This window comes from Carlito syrichta, unplaced genomic scaffold (genome assembly GCF_000164805.1).
Source record: "Carlito syrichta isolate Samal-C Ts95f unplaced genomic scaffold, Tarsius_syrichta-2.0.1 Scaffold308231, whole genome shotgun sequence".
Lineage (NCBI taxonomy): Eukaryota > Metazoa > Chordata > Mammalia > Primates > Tarsiidae > Carlito > Carlito syrichta.
The window spans coordinates 95990-109145 of NW_007252327.1; the positions used below are offsets into that span (position 1 = coordinate 95990).

At 38.6% G+C, this 13156-nt stretch overlaps 1 protein-coding gene across 1 annotated transcript in view; it reads right to left on the minus strand.

Annotated features, from left to right (window-relative positions):
• ARMC4 (armadillo repeat containing 4) overlaps window positions 1–13156 on the minus strand; it is a 177899-nt gene that overhangs the window by 46274 nt on the left and 118469 nt on the right. Inside the window, exons 18-19 of the mRNA XM_021716171.1 lie at window positions 5933–6121; window positions 4197–4418 (exon numbers count right to left, since the gene is read on the minus strand). Coding sequence (XP_021571846.1) covers window positions 4197–4418; window positions 5933–6121 — 411 coding nt within the window. The remainder of the gene's footprint in view (window positions 1–4196; window positions 4419–5932; window positions 6122–13156) is intronic.

Here is a 13156-nt window from a genome sequence, read left to right on the forward strand (position 1 = left end):
ATGCCACTATTTGGCTCCATCAGCTGAGGAGCTCACATTGGACTGCTGTCCCCTCAACTCTGCCAGTGCTGGGCATCTTTCTGGTTGTATTTTTCTACAGTCTTGCCAATTTCCTGACTTTCAGGAAGTTATAGACTGTAATGTAGCTTTCATTTGCCTGGTATACACATGTGCAAAAGCAAACCCCATGTCACCACGGGGAAAGGAGCTTAATGCCTTTTGTAAGTGCTTACCATCTTTCTATTTGATCTATTTGCTAAGACAGAAATTTTTCTGTCTTAGCAAAGGGCTTGTCTTGCTCAATTTTTTCTGCAATTTCTTACCCTCTTCATATTACCCTCCTATGTTACAATTTTATTATAATTAGTAAATAGCTTTGGTATAACTCTTAGACTGCTCATATTTTCAATATAGTTTCCAGTAACTCTGCATCCACATCCTCAAGATTTTGTAATGATATGAGTCCTAGGGCTGATATGTTTGAGAAGGTGGTCTATAAATAATAAGGAAGATAATGATGGAATTATACCTACCACACTGTATGGTAGGGAATTGATTAGACCTTTAAAAAAGATTCATCACTGGAAAGGCTCTAACCAGGATTATTTTTCCACATACTTGAATCAGGAAATACTTGTTGACCTCTTAACAGTGTTTAAATGCAAACCCTTTTGAAACATGTTCTTCCTTTAGCTTCTAGAACTCCTGGTTAACCTCTTAACTTCTCAAGTTGATGTTGACAGCTCTTCTTCCTAGTTTACATGCCTCAAAAGCAAGCTTATAGACATTTCCCAGGCCTCTCTAATCTCCTGCCAAAAACATTTCACCCACCCTTAATGGCTTAAGACTTCTCTGCTGATCATACTGGAATCATCCTGCTCCCCTACCCCCACCTCCCGCAGTTTCTAGACTTACACTGTCTGGTAAGGAAACCGCTAGCCGCTAGTAAGCACTTAAAATGTGGCTGGTTCAAATTGAGATGTACCTGATTTTGAAGACTTGGCACCAAAGAAAAAGATAATTTAAATATCTTTTTAGTAATTTTTATATTGATTAGATGTTGAAATGATGTTTTATATATACAGTTGACTCTCAAACAACATCATGGGTCCACTTACACATGATTTTTCTCCTGCCTCTGTCCTCTGAGACAGCAAAACCAGCCCCTCTCTTCCTCCTCCTCCTCTTCACCTACTCAATATGAAGATGATGATTATGAAGACCTTTATGATAATCCGCTTCCACTTTATGAACAGTAAATACATGTTCTTTTACTCGTGATTTTCTTAATGACAATTTTCCTCTAGCTTACTTTATTGTAAAAATGCAGTATGTGATACATAGAACATATAAAATATGTGCTAATTGACTGTTGATGTTATTAGTCAACAGTAGGCTATTACTAGTTAAGTTCTGGGGAGTCAAAAGTTATATGTGGATTTCAACCATGTGTGTGTGGTGGGGGGTTCAGTACCCCAACCCCCCGTGTGTTGTTCAAGGATCAATTATATTGGTTAAATAAAATATATTACTAAAATTAATTTTGCTTGTTTCTTTTTATCTTTTCTTAAATTGAGACTACTAGAAAATTTAAAATCATATACATGGCTCATATGACATTTCTACTGGGCAAAACTGCTCTACAACTAAAATTTAAATTTCAAAATTCAAACTTACTATTCAAATTGTACACATTTAAAAATTGAACTCATTAGATTCTAGGCCCTCAAACCTGCTCCTTCACTTTTAGGATAGAATAAACATCAGCCAGCATAAGACAGATACAAGGCATTCCACTGGCCACTGCCATTGAGGAAATTGTACGACAAAGGAGCTAACCCTAGAATGAACTTATGAACAGGTGACAGGTTGACTCTGTCAAAGAGCCTGTTAACACCTATTCATTGGCAGCTGCAGCAGGAATGTTTGAACGACTGGGAACATCACAAGCATTTGATTAGAAAGGGGCAGCAGCAATTAGAAACACAAATAGCCAGAGATTTGACAAAATAGTGAATTAAACTTACATGCATTCAAAGTCAGAAATGTTAGCGGTTATACATTTCATCGTAGCACGATTTACTGTGGAAACTGAACCACCCTAATGTGCCAAATATCTTCTTGCATTATTTCAACTAAAGAAATTTTCCTCTTCGTCTAGCCTGAAATCTGGAGTCTTTTTTTTTTTATCATCTCTTTTCCTTATTATCCACACCCAAATAACTGCCAAATCCCATATTCTACCAACTCCTAGTACACCACATCCACATTTTTTTCTTCCTTAAAGAAAACCAGAGAAAGGAAACACAGGTTCTGATGCCTCCCCCTCAATCCCACAAGGCCTGGGACTCACAGCGAGGTCGGGAAAAGGAAGGGAGAGCCAACCTCCACGTTGTGCACTTGTGCAGCCTACCCACAGAGTAAGGCCTGCCTGTCTCCTGCAGAGTAACTTTCCAAAAGTATCCTGTTCTCCACAGCTCCCCTCCAGCAGAAAAAACAGGTCATCAGGAATGCAAATACTGTAGATGAGACAGAAGAGCCCCCAAGACACCTAAGGATGACCCAGGAAAGTCTGTAGAACACAACACACATGATTTCCCTTCTTTGTTTTTTTCTTTTCTGTTCTCTCACCCTAATCTTCTTTATTGCCTTCTTTTCTGAACGCACATAGGTTGCATGGGCAGGCAAACACAGTTCAACCACTTTGCATGGCACAATGCATAAGTGATTCTGGATTATCTTTGACTTGCATTAGAGAAGTCATTAAGAGTTGCATATACACCAGGCCATTATGTCAACTAAAAAATAACATGCACACCTTATTAAAGTTTAAAACTTTTTGAGCAGTCTAGAAATACTCTTCTTTCTGGAAATTGTCTAATTATATGCTATATGTCAGACACTTTATCAAGCTACTTAAATTTTATAGTTTCATTTTTAAAAAACTGTATACTTCTGGCACCTTAGGCTGTGCAAGTCCTTGTTCGATAATAGAACGCATCATTTTAAATTAGAAATGTCTTCTTTTTTGAAATGTGAACAGTCATATTGAAGCAATGGCATTTTTATCATTCCTTAACAACTTGGAGTTAAAATTCCAATTTTTTAAATATAATCTACTTTTTAAGATTGTTACTTAGTTAAAAAGGTACTTTTTAATGCCAGATTTTTGCTTGAAGAAACTAATTTGGCCTAACGTATGTGCCATAAAAACAGATTTATAATGGAAAGGTTGACACATTTAAATGTAAACTGAGTTTCATTTCAGAAAAATTAACATCATATTCCTCAACTACAATAGATTTGAAGGATAAATTAAAATAATCACTTCAAGAAATTATCAATTGGTATTTTAAGAGTGTTATTCCTCCTAAGATGTTCCATATTTGGCATATCTAAATTTGACTAGAGATGATCAACTGGAGATCATCTTACCTAAAAGATTAGGCCTGTTGGGCATGCATTTCAAAGCACAAATGTATCTGGCTGTCATCGACTCCAAATTAAGGTAATAAATTATGTTGTGCGAGGAAACAAGCTATAGAAAAAAATTAATATTTTAAATTAATTTTCCTAATACATGTAAACTGTTCATAGATAAAGTATTTTTATATTTATTCCCATCAAAACATTCTAGGTGGTTTCCAATGTGTAGATACATCAAAATCTATTTGCAGAAACTCTCCTAACTATATATAGGTTAAAGGCAAAAAAAAAAAAAAAAAAAAAAATTGATGCACAGATTAAAAATAAACAAAAGTGTCTTTGAGTTGATCCTCTGTGATTCTGGTTGAGCTTGAGTCTAGTTACTGCTTCAACCAGTGCCTCTGCTGTTTAGTTGGTGCCTGTGTCTATACCTACCATTTATTTACGTGTTAAATAAACACCACATCAAACAGGATTATGAATACTACTGATCGTTCATGTACTGTACCTTGTCTGAAATCAAATCCAAGTTATGGCATGATTACATATTTTACTAAGTACACTTAAATTCTTTGATTTAGAAGAACTCTATCTCCACAAAATGTTTCTACAGCATAAATCACGATGACGCATGACTCAAGTGCAGCCATGACCCAGCAGAGAGTCACCCTGTGCATCCACACACCTCCTTGTGTAAAATCTTAGTGTTACTTAACTCTCTTTCCAGGTTGCATTTACCAAACTTGCACCACCACGACCATCCCCTGTACCTTTACTGCGCCATTCTCATGCATGGTGATGCAGTTGTCGGGGTCCTCTGAAAGCTGATACAAGGCCTGAGCTGTTGCTCGGTGAACGTTGGTGTCATCTGATCTCAGGTAACGCACTAATGGAGCCACGGCTCTGTGCTCGCCAAAGGCTACTCTGTTCCTGCCCCACATACAGCAACGTGAGATGGCTTCTGCCAGATGACGCCTCAGTTTATCATTATTCTGTGCAAAGGAAAAAGAATGGTGGGATGTGTGAAATCATGTGTATGTATTTTATGTTCATGGCCCACGAGATGTCAAGGGTCTAGAGAAAAGGGCCAGCTAGCTGCTTAGGTGGTGCCTTCAAGGAATTAGAAACAGACCCAGCTTCAATCCTGAGTTCTGTTTATGAACTGAATGTGGTTAGTGCGCTCAAAGGTGACGAGGCATTTGACATCAATCATTTGCTAAAGGCTTGAGTTTCTTTAGAGCAAGTCTACTCGTAACACAAAAGTACAGGTTAGCCAGGCTCAGCCTGTAATCCCGTGCTTTGGGAGACTGAGGTGAGGGGATTGCCTGAGCTTGTCTGTTCGAGACCCGCCTGGGCAACTTGGTGAGACCTCGTCTCTACAGTAAATCCAAAAAATTAGCTGGGTGTGGTATCGCGCGCCTATAGTTCCAGCTACTTGGAAGGCTGAGGCGGAAGGATCGCCAGAGCCCAGCAGTTCGAGGCTGCAGTGGCTGGGCGGTCACTGCACTCCAGTCTGGGTGACAGAGTGAGATTCCAACTCAAAAAAAAAAAAAAAAAGTACAGGTCAGCAAGTTGCCTCATAACACGAATATTTTTTTAAACTATTGGCTATTCTTAAAGCAGCACTTCACTTAAATGGGATATGTGAATTGCCTCTCCTTCATCCTCGAGATACTTCTAAAGCGGAATACACCTTGTCCCAAGAGGGAGAAGATAGGACAACAAATATGATGACACATTTTGAGTCTGTCATTTTCCTTTCTGTATTTTTATGCAGACTATATCCTTCTTTTTGTATGTATTTCCCTCATATAAGTATAAAAACTGAATAGGATGCTTTTCTGTGTATTAACTGCACTGTTCTCTTGATTCAGGCAACACCCTGGTGTCCTTAACTGAATCCAGTAAATACTCTCTGGAACTCAAAATCTTCTAGACTAAGCACCCTTTCAATGTTTAATTTCTACTCTATGACTTTTCTGCCAAGTGGTAGTCCAAGCTATGCTCCAATACCTCTGGTCATGGTGAAGTCATTGTCTCTCAAGCCTGCTTATTCTATCTGGCACAGCTCTAGACAAACAATACAGTAACTGCCAAAGCCTTCTAACTTCAGAATGCCGTCGATCCCAGCTTGCTAAGCTAGGGGAGGCGCACTTGACTTCTAACGTTGGCATGAACCACTATCGTAAGAACAATAATAAAGGTGGTGGTGTTGAGGATGATAGTTAACACTTACATAATAGCACTTATATTTGCCACCACTTCATTGCCAGTGGCAAATAAAAAACAGCCTGTTTTTACAAGGATCTTGCATATTAACATTTTATAGTTCAAAATATACTTTAACATGTAGTAGTCTCAGAGAAGTTAAAATTAAAATTTCATGCCTCATAAGCAATGGGTATTAATTTGAATCTATGTCCCTGAACTCGAAGCTCATTGTTTTTTGCCACTGCACCCTATCCTATGATGTTAAGTATTTACACAAAAAAGATGTGTTTCTTACTGTGTTTGCCAGCTTGGACAATAAAGGGACAACTCCATGATCTGTAATAACAGCTAAATTTTCTTGATCTTTTGCTATATTGGTAATAGCAGCACACACACTTGCCAAAACTTCTTTGTTATCTGATTTCAGTAAATTAACAATAAGTTCCAAACCACCAACAAAGGAACGAACCATTTCTCCAGCATCCTAGAGAAAAATAAAAATAAAGACAGTATCAAAAACAAACCTATATTTAGGTTTTTTTTTCAGGCAGGAAGTAACAATAAGGCTGCAAAGTACACGTTTGACCTGAAAGATAAATTCAGTTTAATTTATTTCTATATTGTATATAATTTCTATGTATGTATATGTAAAGTATGTATGTGTATATGAGTATATAAACATCTGTAACACATAACATATTCGGTTTCAACAAATATTTATTGAATAACTATTATGTGAGAGTCACTGTGTTAGTTACTGAGGATATAGGAGTTAATAAAATACAACCCATTCTTACTATTTGCAGTAGTTCTGTTCTGCAAAGTCCCCACAAACACTGAGTGAGCCAATATTGACCCACTGCTCTTAGGGGAAAACAGAGTTAGGGTCATTGGCCACAACATGTTCGTCAGCTAATGGATACATAACCTTGTGTTATGTGTGTTTTTGTTTGAAGACACTTTACTTCATATACATTGTTAATTCATTCGCCTTGAACCTGTGGCCAACAGCAGTATAACTCATGCAGCAAGGCTTATCTAACACAGACAGGCACACTACACAGTCTTCCTGCACCTGGGAACCTAGGGAGCACTTCAACACTCTGCCTGGGGCCATTATGAGCAGCAAAAAGTACAAAAGTGTGAAAAATGCAGCACCAAACAGATCACAAAATGGGCACTTTCCTACAGGATAAGAACTAGAACGAGAAGGCAGAGCACTGCCTTGTTCAGCCTCAGCTGGGAGCCTGCACCCTGGAAAACCCAAATTTTTCACTTCTCTGTGCAGGTCCAGGAATGATCGTGAAAGCACTCTGAGTATTGATTTGGGGGTTGCAAGTAAGTTTTAGAAAGTAAGCAAATTCCTAAGCAGAATTTATGCATTATGTAGACTGACTGTACATATTCTTTTACCGTCATGCTGCTTACCACTGGTAGGGAAGATGGGCCTTAAGAAATTATGAGTATTACAAATAGCCCTGAGGGAGGGGGAGGAAGAGAAACTACAGATACACCCCAATGAGGGAATCTCAACTAGTGCAAAGACTCAAGGACTGGCTCCCCAGAGGATGTTTGTAAGACCCTAAGGATGAAGAGTTATCCAGTTGAATGGGGATTTGGGATGGAAGAGGCATCATGTAACATAGATCTTTTGAATGAGAGAGAAAGAATTATGTTTTCTAGTTCACAATGGTTAGAGCACAAAATCGGAAATGGAGCATGGGAGAAAATGGGAGGCGGGAGATGAGACCTTAAAGGGTTTTGTAAGGCTTGCTAAGTAGTTTGGAGTTCATTTTAAGAGCATTTGAAAATCACTCAAGAGGTTTAAGTGTGTGGGGGAGGGGAATTTGTATCTTCTTTATGTTTTAGATCTCAAGATTACAGGGTGCAGGGATGGCGTGGGAGCAAAGAATGGTGTGGGAACCCACAGGCTATTTCACTAGTCCAGACGAGAGGTGGTGATAGTCTAGACAAAGCAGTAGTCTGGGCCTAGAGAGAAGGGTGTGGACTTGAGAGGCTTAATTGGAGAAGATGGGAACATGTGATTCAAGGGATGATTCCCCTGTTTCTGCTTTGACATAGTGGTGCCAATGTGGAGAAAGCAGGGTTTGGTTTGGTTTTCTTTTCTTGGGGTAGTATTTGGCATTAGAAGACCTAATTTGAATAAATACCTGCAGATATTTAAGTGGAGACATCCAAAAGTCAGGTGGATATATAAGTTTGGAGCTCAGGAAAGAAACCCAGGCTGGAGATGTAGATTGGGAAGTCATCAGGGTAAAGATGGAAATGGACATCACCAGTGTGCAGAGGTAGGGGGTGAGATAAGGGTGGGCTGCCTGGTGTCCTAGGTGGGATCCAGGGGAGAGAATTTGTCAGAGGATGCTGAAAACAGATCCCCACCTCCTTGGAGGTTGTATGGAGGGCAGAGAGTATAATATCCTCCATTATTTGGTTTCATAATTTTCTCAAACAATAGAAGTTAGCATCTTTGAGTCCCACCTGTTTATCAGGCACTGCAGTACACACTTCACGTGTATTATCTCAGTTAAACCTCACAGGGACCCTGCAAAGTAGGTATTATTTCCACTGCAGATTTTTTTTTAAAACTGAGGCTTAAAGATGTTCAACCTTATAAACTAGATGATATCCCTCATGAAGGTAGGGAGAATGTCTTACTCAACTTAGTGATCTTTAGAAGTCATAAATTTGATTATGATTATTCTATCTTTATACTCCCCAAATTCTTTCAAAGTTTCCCCTGACCTTAGGATAAAATTCACACTCCACAAGGTGGTTTCCAAGCCCTTCCTCCATGGGTCACCTCCAGCTCACCTCTCTAGCCTCAACTTCCCTGCCTTGACTCCCCTTCTCCAACCCCACAAGCATACCCTGGACCAGCGGGTCCCCATATGAGCTAGTATATAAGACTTCTGGGACTCATTCCCTGAGAATGTGATTCATTAAGTTTGGAGTGAGGACTATAAAACAATTCGTATTTTAAAAATTTCTCCCGGTGAGTCTGAACTTCAGCCAGTGTTGGGCACACTGCTTTATGTATTAGTTTTCCAGGTTTCACGTCCTCAAAATGTGCTGCTTGCACATGTCTCCACGCCTTTGCACAAATCTTTTTTTGTCTCTTTTTTTTAGCTTAGGAATTCCTGCATGTCCTGATTTTCTTCAGGAAGCCTTTCCTGTACCATAGGTCTGGGTTAAGCAGCATCACCTGTAATACAGGGTTCCTGTGTGATACTACTTACCACTCCATGCAGTTGTGGTGGATGGTTTGCCTTTGCCCTTGAACTGTCAGTTCCAAGAGGGCAGGGACTCTTTCTGTTGTGCCCAGTGCCTATACCAATTTCTAGCAGTTAGAAGACACTCAATTAACATTCATTGGATTTGATTATTTGCAAATTTACAGCTATAAAAGGATGCTTTCCCTGTAGGCATAACAAACCACACCGAGTTCCTAGTAAATGATGAAGGCAGGACCAAGTCAGGTTCCACCTACGAGTGAGAGCAAAGTAACCTTCTCCACAACAGGTGACCTCTCTTGATCACGGTGAGAAGTGCCATCAGTGATACCAGTGGCCTAGTTCTCAGTATCAAATCTAAAAAAAATCTGATAGGATATAATTCCAAATGATGATATAGTCAGAAAATTATTTTGAAAATATTTAATTGCCATTCTTTCTAAAATTCTACAATAAAACTTTTTTTGTAATACAAAAGTAGTTATTATATTTTCAACTGTCTTCCACATTATCACCTTATTAAACTTCTATGCATTAAGATGCTGTCAAACCAAAAGATTATAAACATGAATTTAACCTTCAAATAGTCTAATCTCAATCACCCTTTGAGGCAGTGAGTAGTGGTATTTGGAGTGGTAGTAGTATTTCCATGTCATAGATGAGGAAAGCCTTAGAGGAATGAATTAATATGTGAAAGGTAAAATGCAGAGGTGGAATTTGAATCCAGGTCTGTCTGATCCCAAAGCCCCCCTACAATAATGTGATCTGTAAATCTTTACTACATACTTGGTCCAAATGAAGCCATACATATGTAAATTCAAATGCAAAAACCATGGTTCTTTCTCAGAATTTCAGGGAACTTCCAGAACATAGCCCCAAAAGCCCAGCTTTTCTAAGTGATTGTATTAGTCCATTTGTGTTGATATCAGGGAATGCCTGAGGCTGGATAATTCATAAAGAAAAGAGGTATTTGGCTTATGATTTTGCAGACTTGACAAGAAGCATAGCACCAGAATCTGTTTCTGGTGAGGTCTCAGGGACCTTCCACTCATGGTGGAAGGTGAAGTGGAATTTGCATGTGCAGAGCACACTGCAAGAGAAGAAGCCAAAGAGAGAGAGAGAGGTGCCAAGCTCTTTTTAACAATTGGTTCTCACAGGAACTAACATAGTAAGAACTCACTCATTACCACAAGAACAGCACCAAGCCATTCATGAGGACAGCTCATTATGTGGACAGCTCCTATCAGGCCCCACCTCCAATACTGGGGGATCAAATTTCAAATGAGATTTGGAGGGGACAAATATCCAAACTATATCAGTGAGGTTACAGATGTCAATAATCTAATATATTTGTCGATTACAAAATCATGGAATTTTTTTTTTCCACAAGGAAAACAGGAGGAATTCTGAAAAGATGATAATGGCAAAATGATGAATTTCCCTGAATCTCTCGATAAAAACAAAGCAACTAATATAACAAAACAAAAACATGAGAGACAGCATATATAATATTGACAAGGTATCCACAAGGACTCCCCAAACACAAGCAGACTGGGAACCACAGACAGAAAGCAGAGGGATTCATGAAATCCCTGGAGGCCAGGGAACCCCCAAATCACTATTTAGTTCTCACTGAAAAGTTCAGAAACAGCAGCAGAATCTGGAAATGGCCTTTTCAGGTGCTGATTAATTGATACAACTATAATGCCACAAAGTCTGATGATGCCAAGGCATTCTGTAGGTCTGAGGCCTGTGAATTGCTAAAACTACAAACTGAAGGCTTTATCTAGGACAAATCCCTGCACTGAGGAGAAACTACAGGGAGGTGCATCCAAATAGAGAAGGGCACAGCATGAGCAACATAGACCCCATCTCTACAGAAAAAAAATTTTTTTTAATTAGCTGAATGTGGTGGTGCATACCCTTAATCCAAACTACTTGGGAGATCGAGAGCAGGAGGATTCCTTGAACCCAGGAGTTTGAGATTACGGTGAGCTATGATGGCGCCACTGCACTCCAGCCTGGCAGACAGAGTGAGACCCTGTCTCTAATAAAAGCTGAACAGGGCAGGGACACTGGGATGAAGAAATAAGAAAGTCCAGATAAAAAGCAAGAGTAGAGGCAGAAGGGCCAGAATGTACTCTTCATCACTATGAAAATAGCAAATGGGATCTTGAGAACCATGAAACTAGTAATGTTATCCTGGCCCACGTCTCCCTCCTAAAAGACCAGGAAAACTCATTTCACTTAAAAATAACCAAGATAAAAAGACTACAGTCAATTTCCATATGGAGTTATTATAAGAAATAAAAAACAGAGAGAATAAGGAGCAGAATAACATCCTACAGTAATGCAAGCATGTTAGAAAGACATGCCTACAAAACAGATAAAAACTGTAACAAAAAATATCAAAAAGAGCTAAAAGAAAATAATTAAAGCAAGACAAATTAGAATTATTAAAGTTTATAAAATCATGGAGCTTTTTTTCTACAAGAAAAATGGGAAGAATTCTGAAAAGATGACAGTGGCAAAATATTGAATTTCCCTGAATCTCCCAATAAAAACAAAGCAACTAAAATAGTAAAAGAAAAATACAAGAGACAAAATATATGATTAGTTAAAAATAAACAAGCTTTAAAGAGACGCGAAAGACATCCATAGAGAGTTAGAAATAAGAGAAAAATTCATTTTGGAAATGAAGAGTAAACTAGAAAGAACACAAAAGTAAACAAACATAATGGATAATGTCTTTAAACAAATAGAAGCAGTGAAAACTGAAAAATGATAGAATAATAATCAACAACATTTCAAAAGAACAAACAGGCAGATAAGATCTAACACACATATGTAAGAGTCTCTAAGAAAGAAAACAAAGCAATACAATAGGGCATGTTTCTGAAGTTATAATTTTAAAAATTTGAAGAAAATTCTCTCCTGAAATAAAACCTAGAGTATATTGAAAAGCTACCTTATATAACTGGGAAAATTGACCTAGAATGAAAGAATATAAAGACATATTCTAGTACAACTGCTGAATTTTAATTTAAAAAACATTCTTTGATCATCCAAGCAAAAAGACCACGTCGCATTTAAGGGAAAGAATAAAACATTGTCTTTAGACTTTTCAACAGCAATGTTTTTTGATGAAGGAAAGGGAGTTATACCTCTAAGCTAAAGGAGATAAAATGTGAATTGAGTTCTAATACGGAGTCAAAACGACCTTCAAAATATAAAACTGTTAAAAACATGGAAGACTTCAGGGAATGATGTTAGCACAGGCCCTTCCTGAGGAATTAACTTGAAGATGAATGTCAAACCTCCAAAAAGACTAGAAGGAGATTGCCAAAAGGACTGTCGATTTATTAAAATCCTCTACTGGCTTCATTTTCCTTAAGGATAATGTCTAAATCATTAGCATGGCATTCAAGTATTTTCCCAATCTCACCTAACCTTACTCTTGTCTTATTTCCCAGTATTCTTTTTTGCAGAAACTGCACTCCAGTCTTCTGGGATTATTGTTGTTCCCTAAAGTGCCATGTTCCTGTGCATCTTTGAATGTTATTTTCTTTACCTGGATTCCCTCCCAAACTCCTACAAACTCTACTTAACCCTGCAACCTCTGACTCAACTTTTAACAGTAGCCAATTATTTGTTTAGGGCCCTAATTTTGGCCAACAACGTCTGAGATGATGTCTCCTAGGACTCTTCTGGGGCAGTTTTCCTATTGACGAGAAGGAATCATCACAGGCCACACTGAGAGAGGGTAGAAGAGAAAGAGAAGAATATCCTGGGTCCTTGATGACATTGTGGAGCTGTGAGTGAACTAATCTTGAAATATCGTTTGTCCATGTACAGCCAAAGGCATCTGTAGCCTTTTGTTCATTGTGTTGTAATGATTTTCTTATGGGTCCTTCCCCCATGATTTGTGAGCTTTTCTTTTTTTTTGAGTTGGAGTCTCACTCTGTCACCCAGACTGGAGTGCAGTGGTCGCTCCCGGCCACCACAGCCTCAACCTGCTGGGCTCTGGCTATCCTTCCACCTCAGCCTTCCGAGTAGCTGGAATTACAGGCACGTGCTACCACGACCGGCTAATTTTTGATTTATTGTAGAGATGAGGTCTCGCCAAGTTGCGATTTGTGAGCTTTTCAAGGACAGAGACACCTGGTCTTCTTTGATTCTCATTTAGGATATAGGCTCATGTCTGTCTCAGTGTACATTAAATAAATATTTGTTGAATTATGAAAAATAAAAATAATAAAGAGACTATA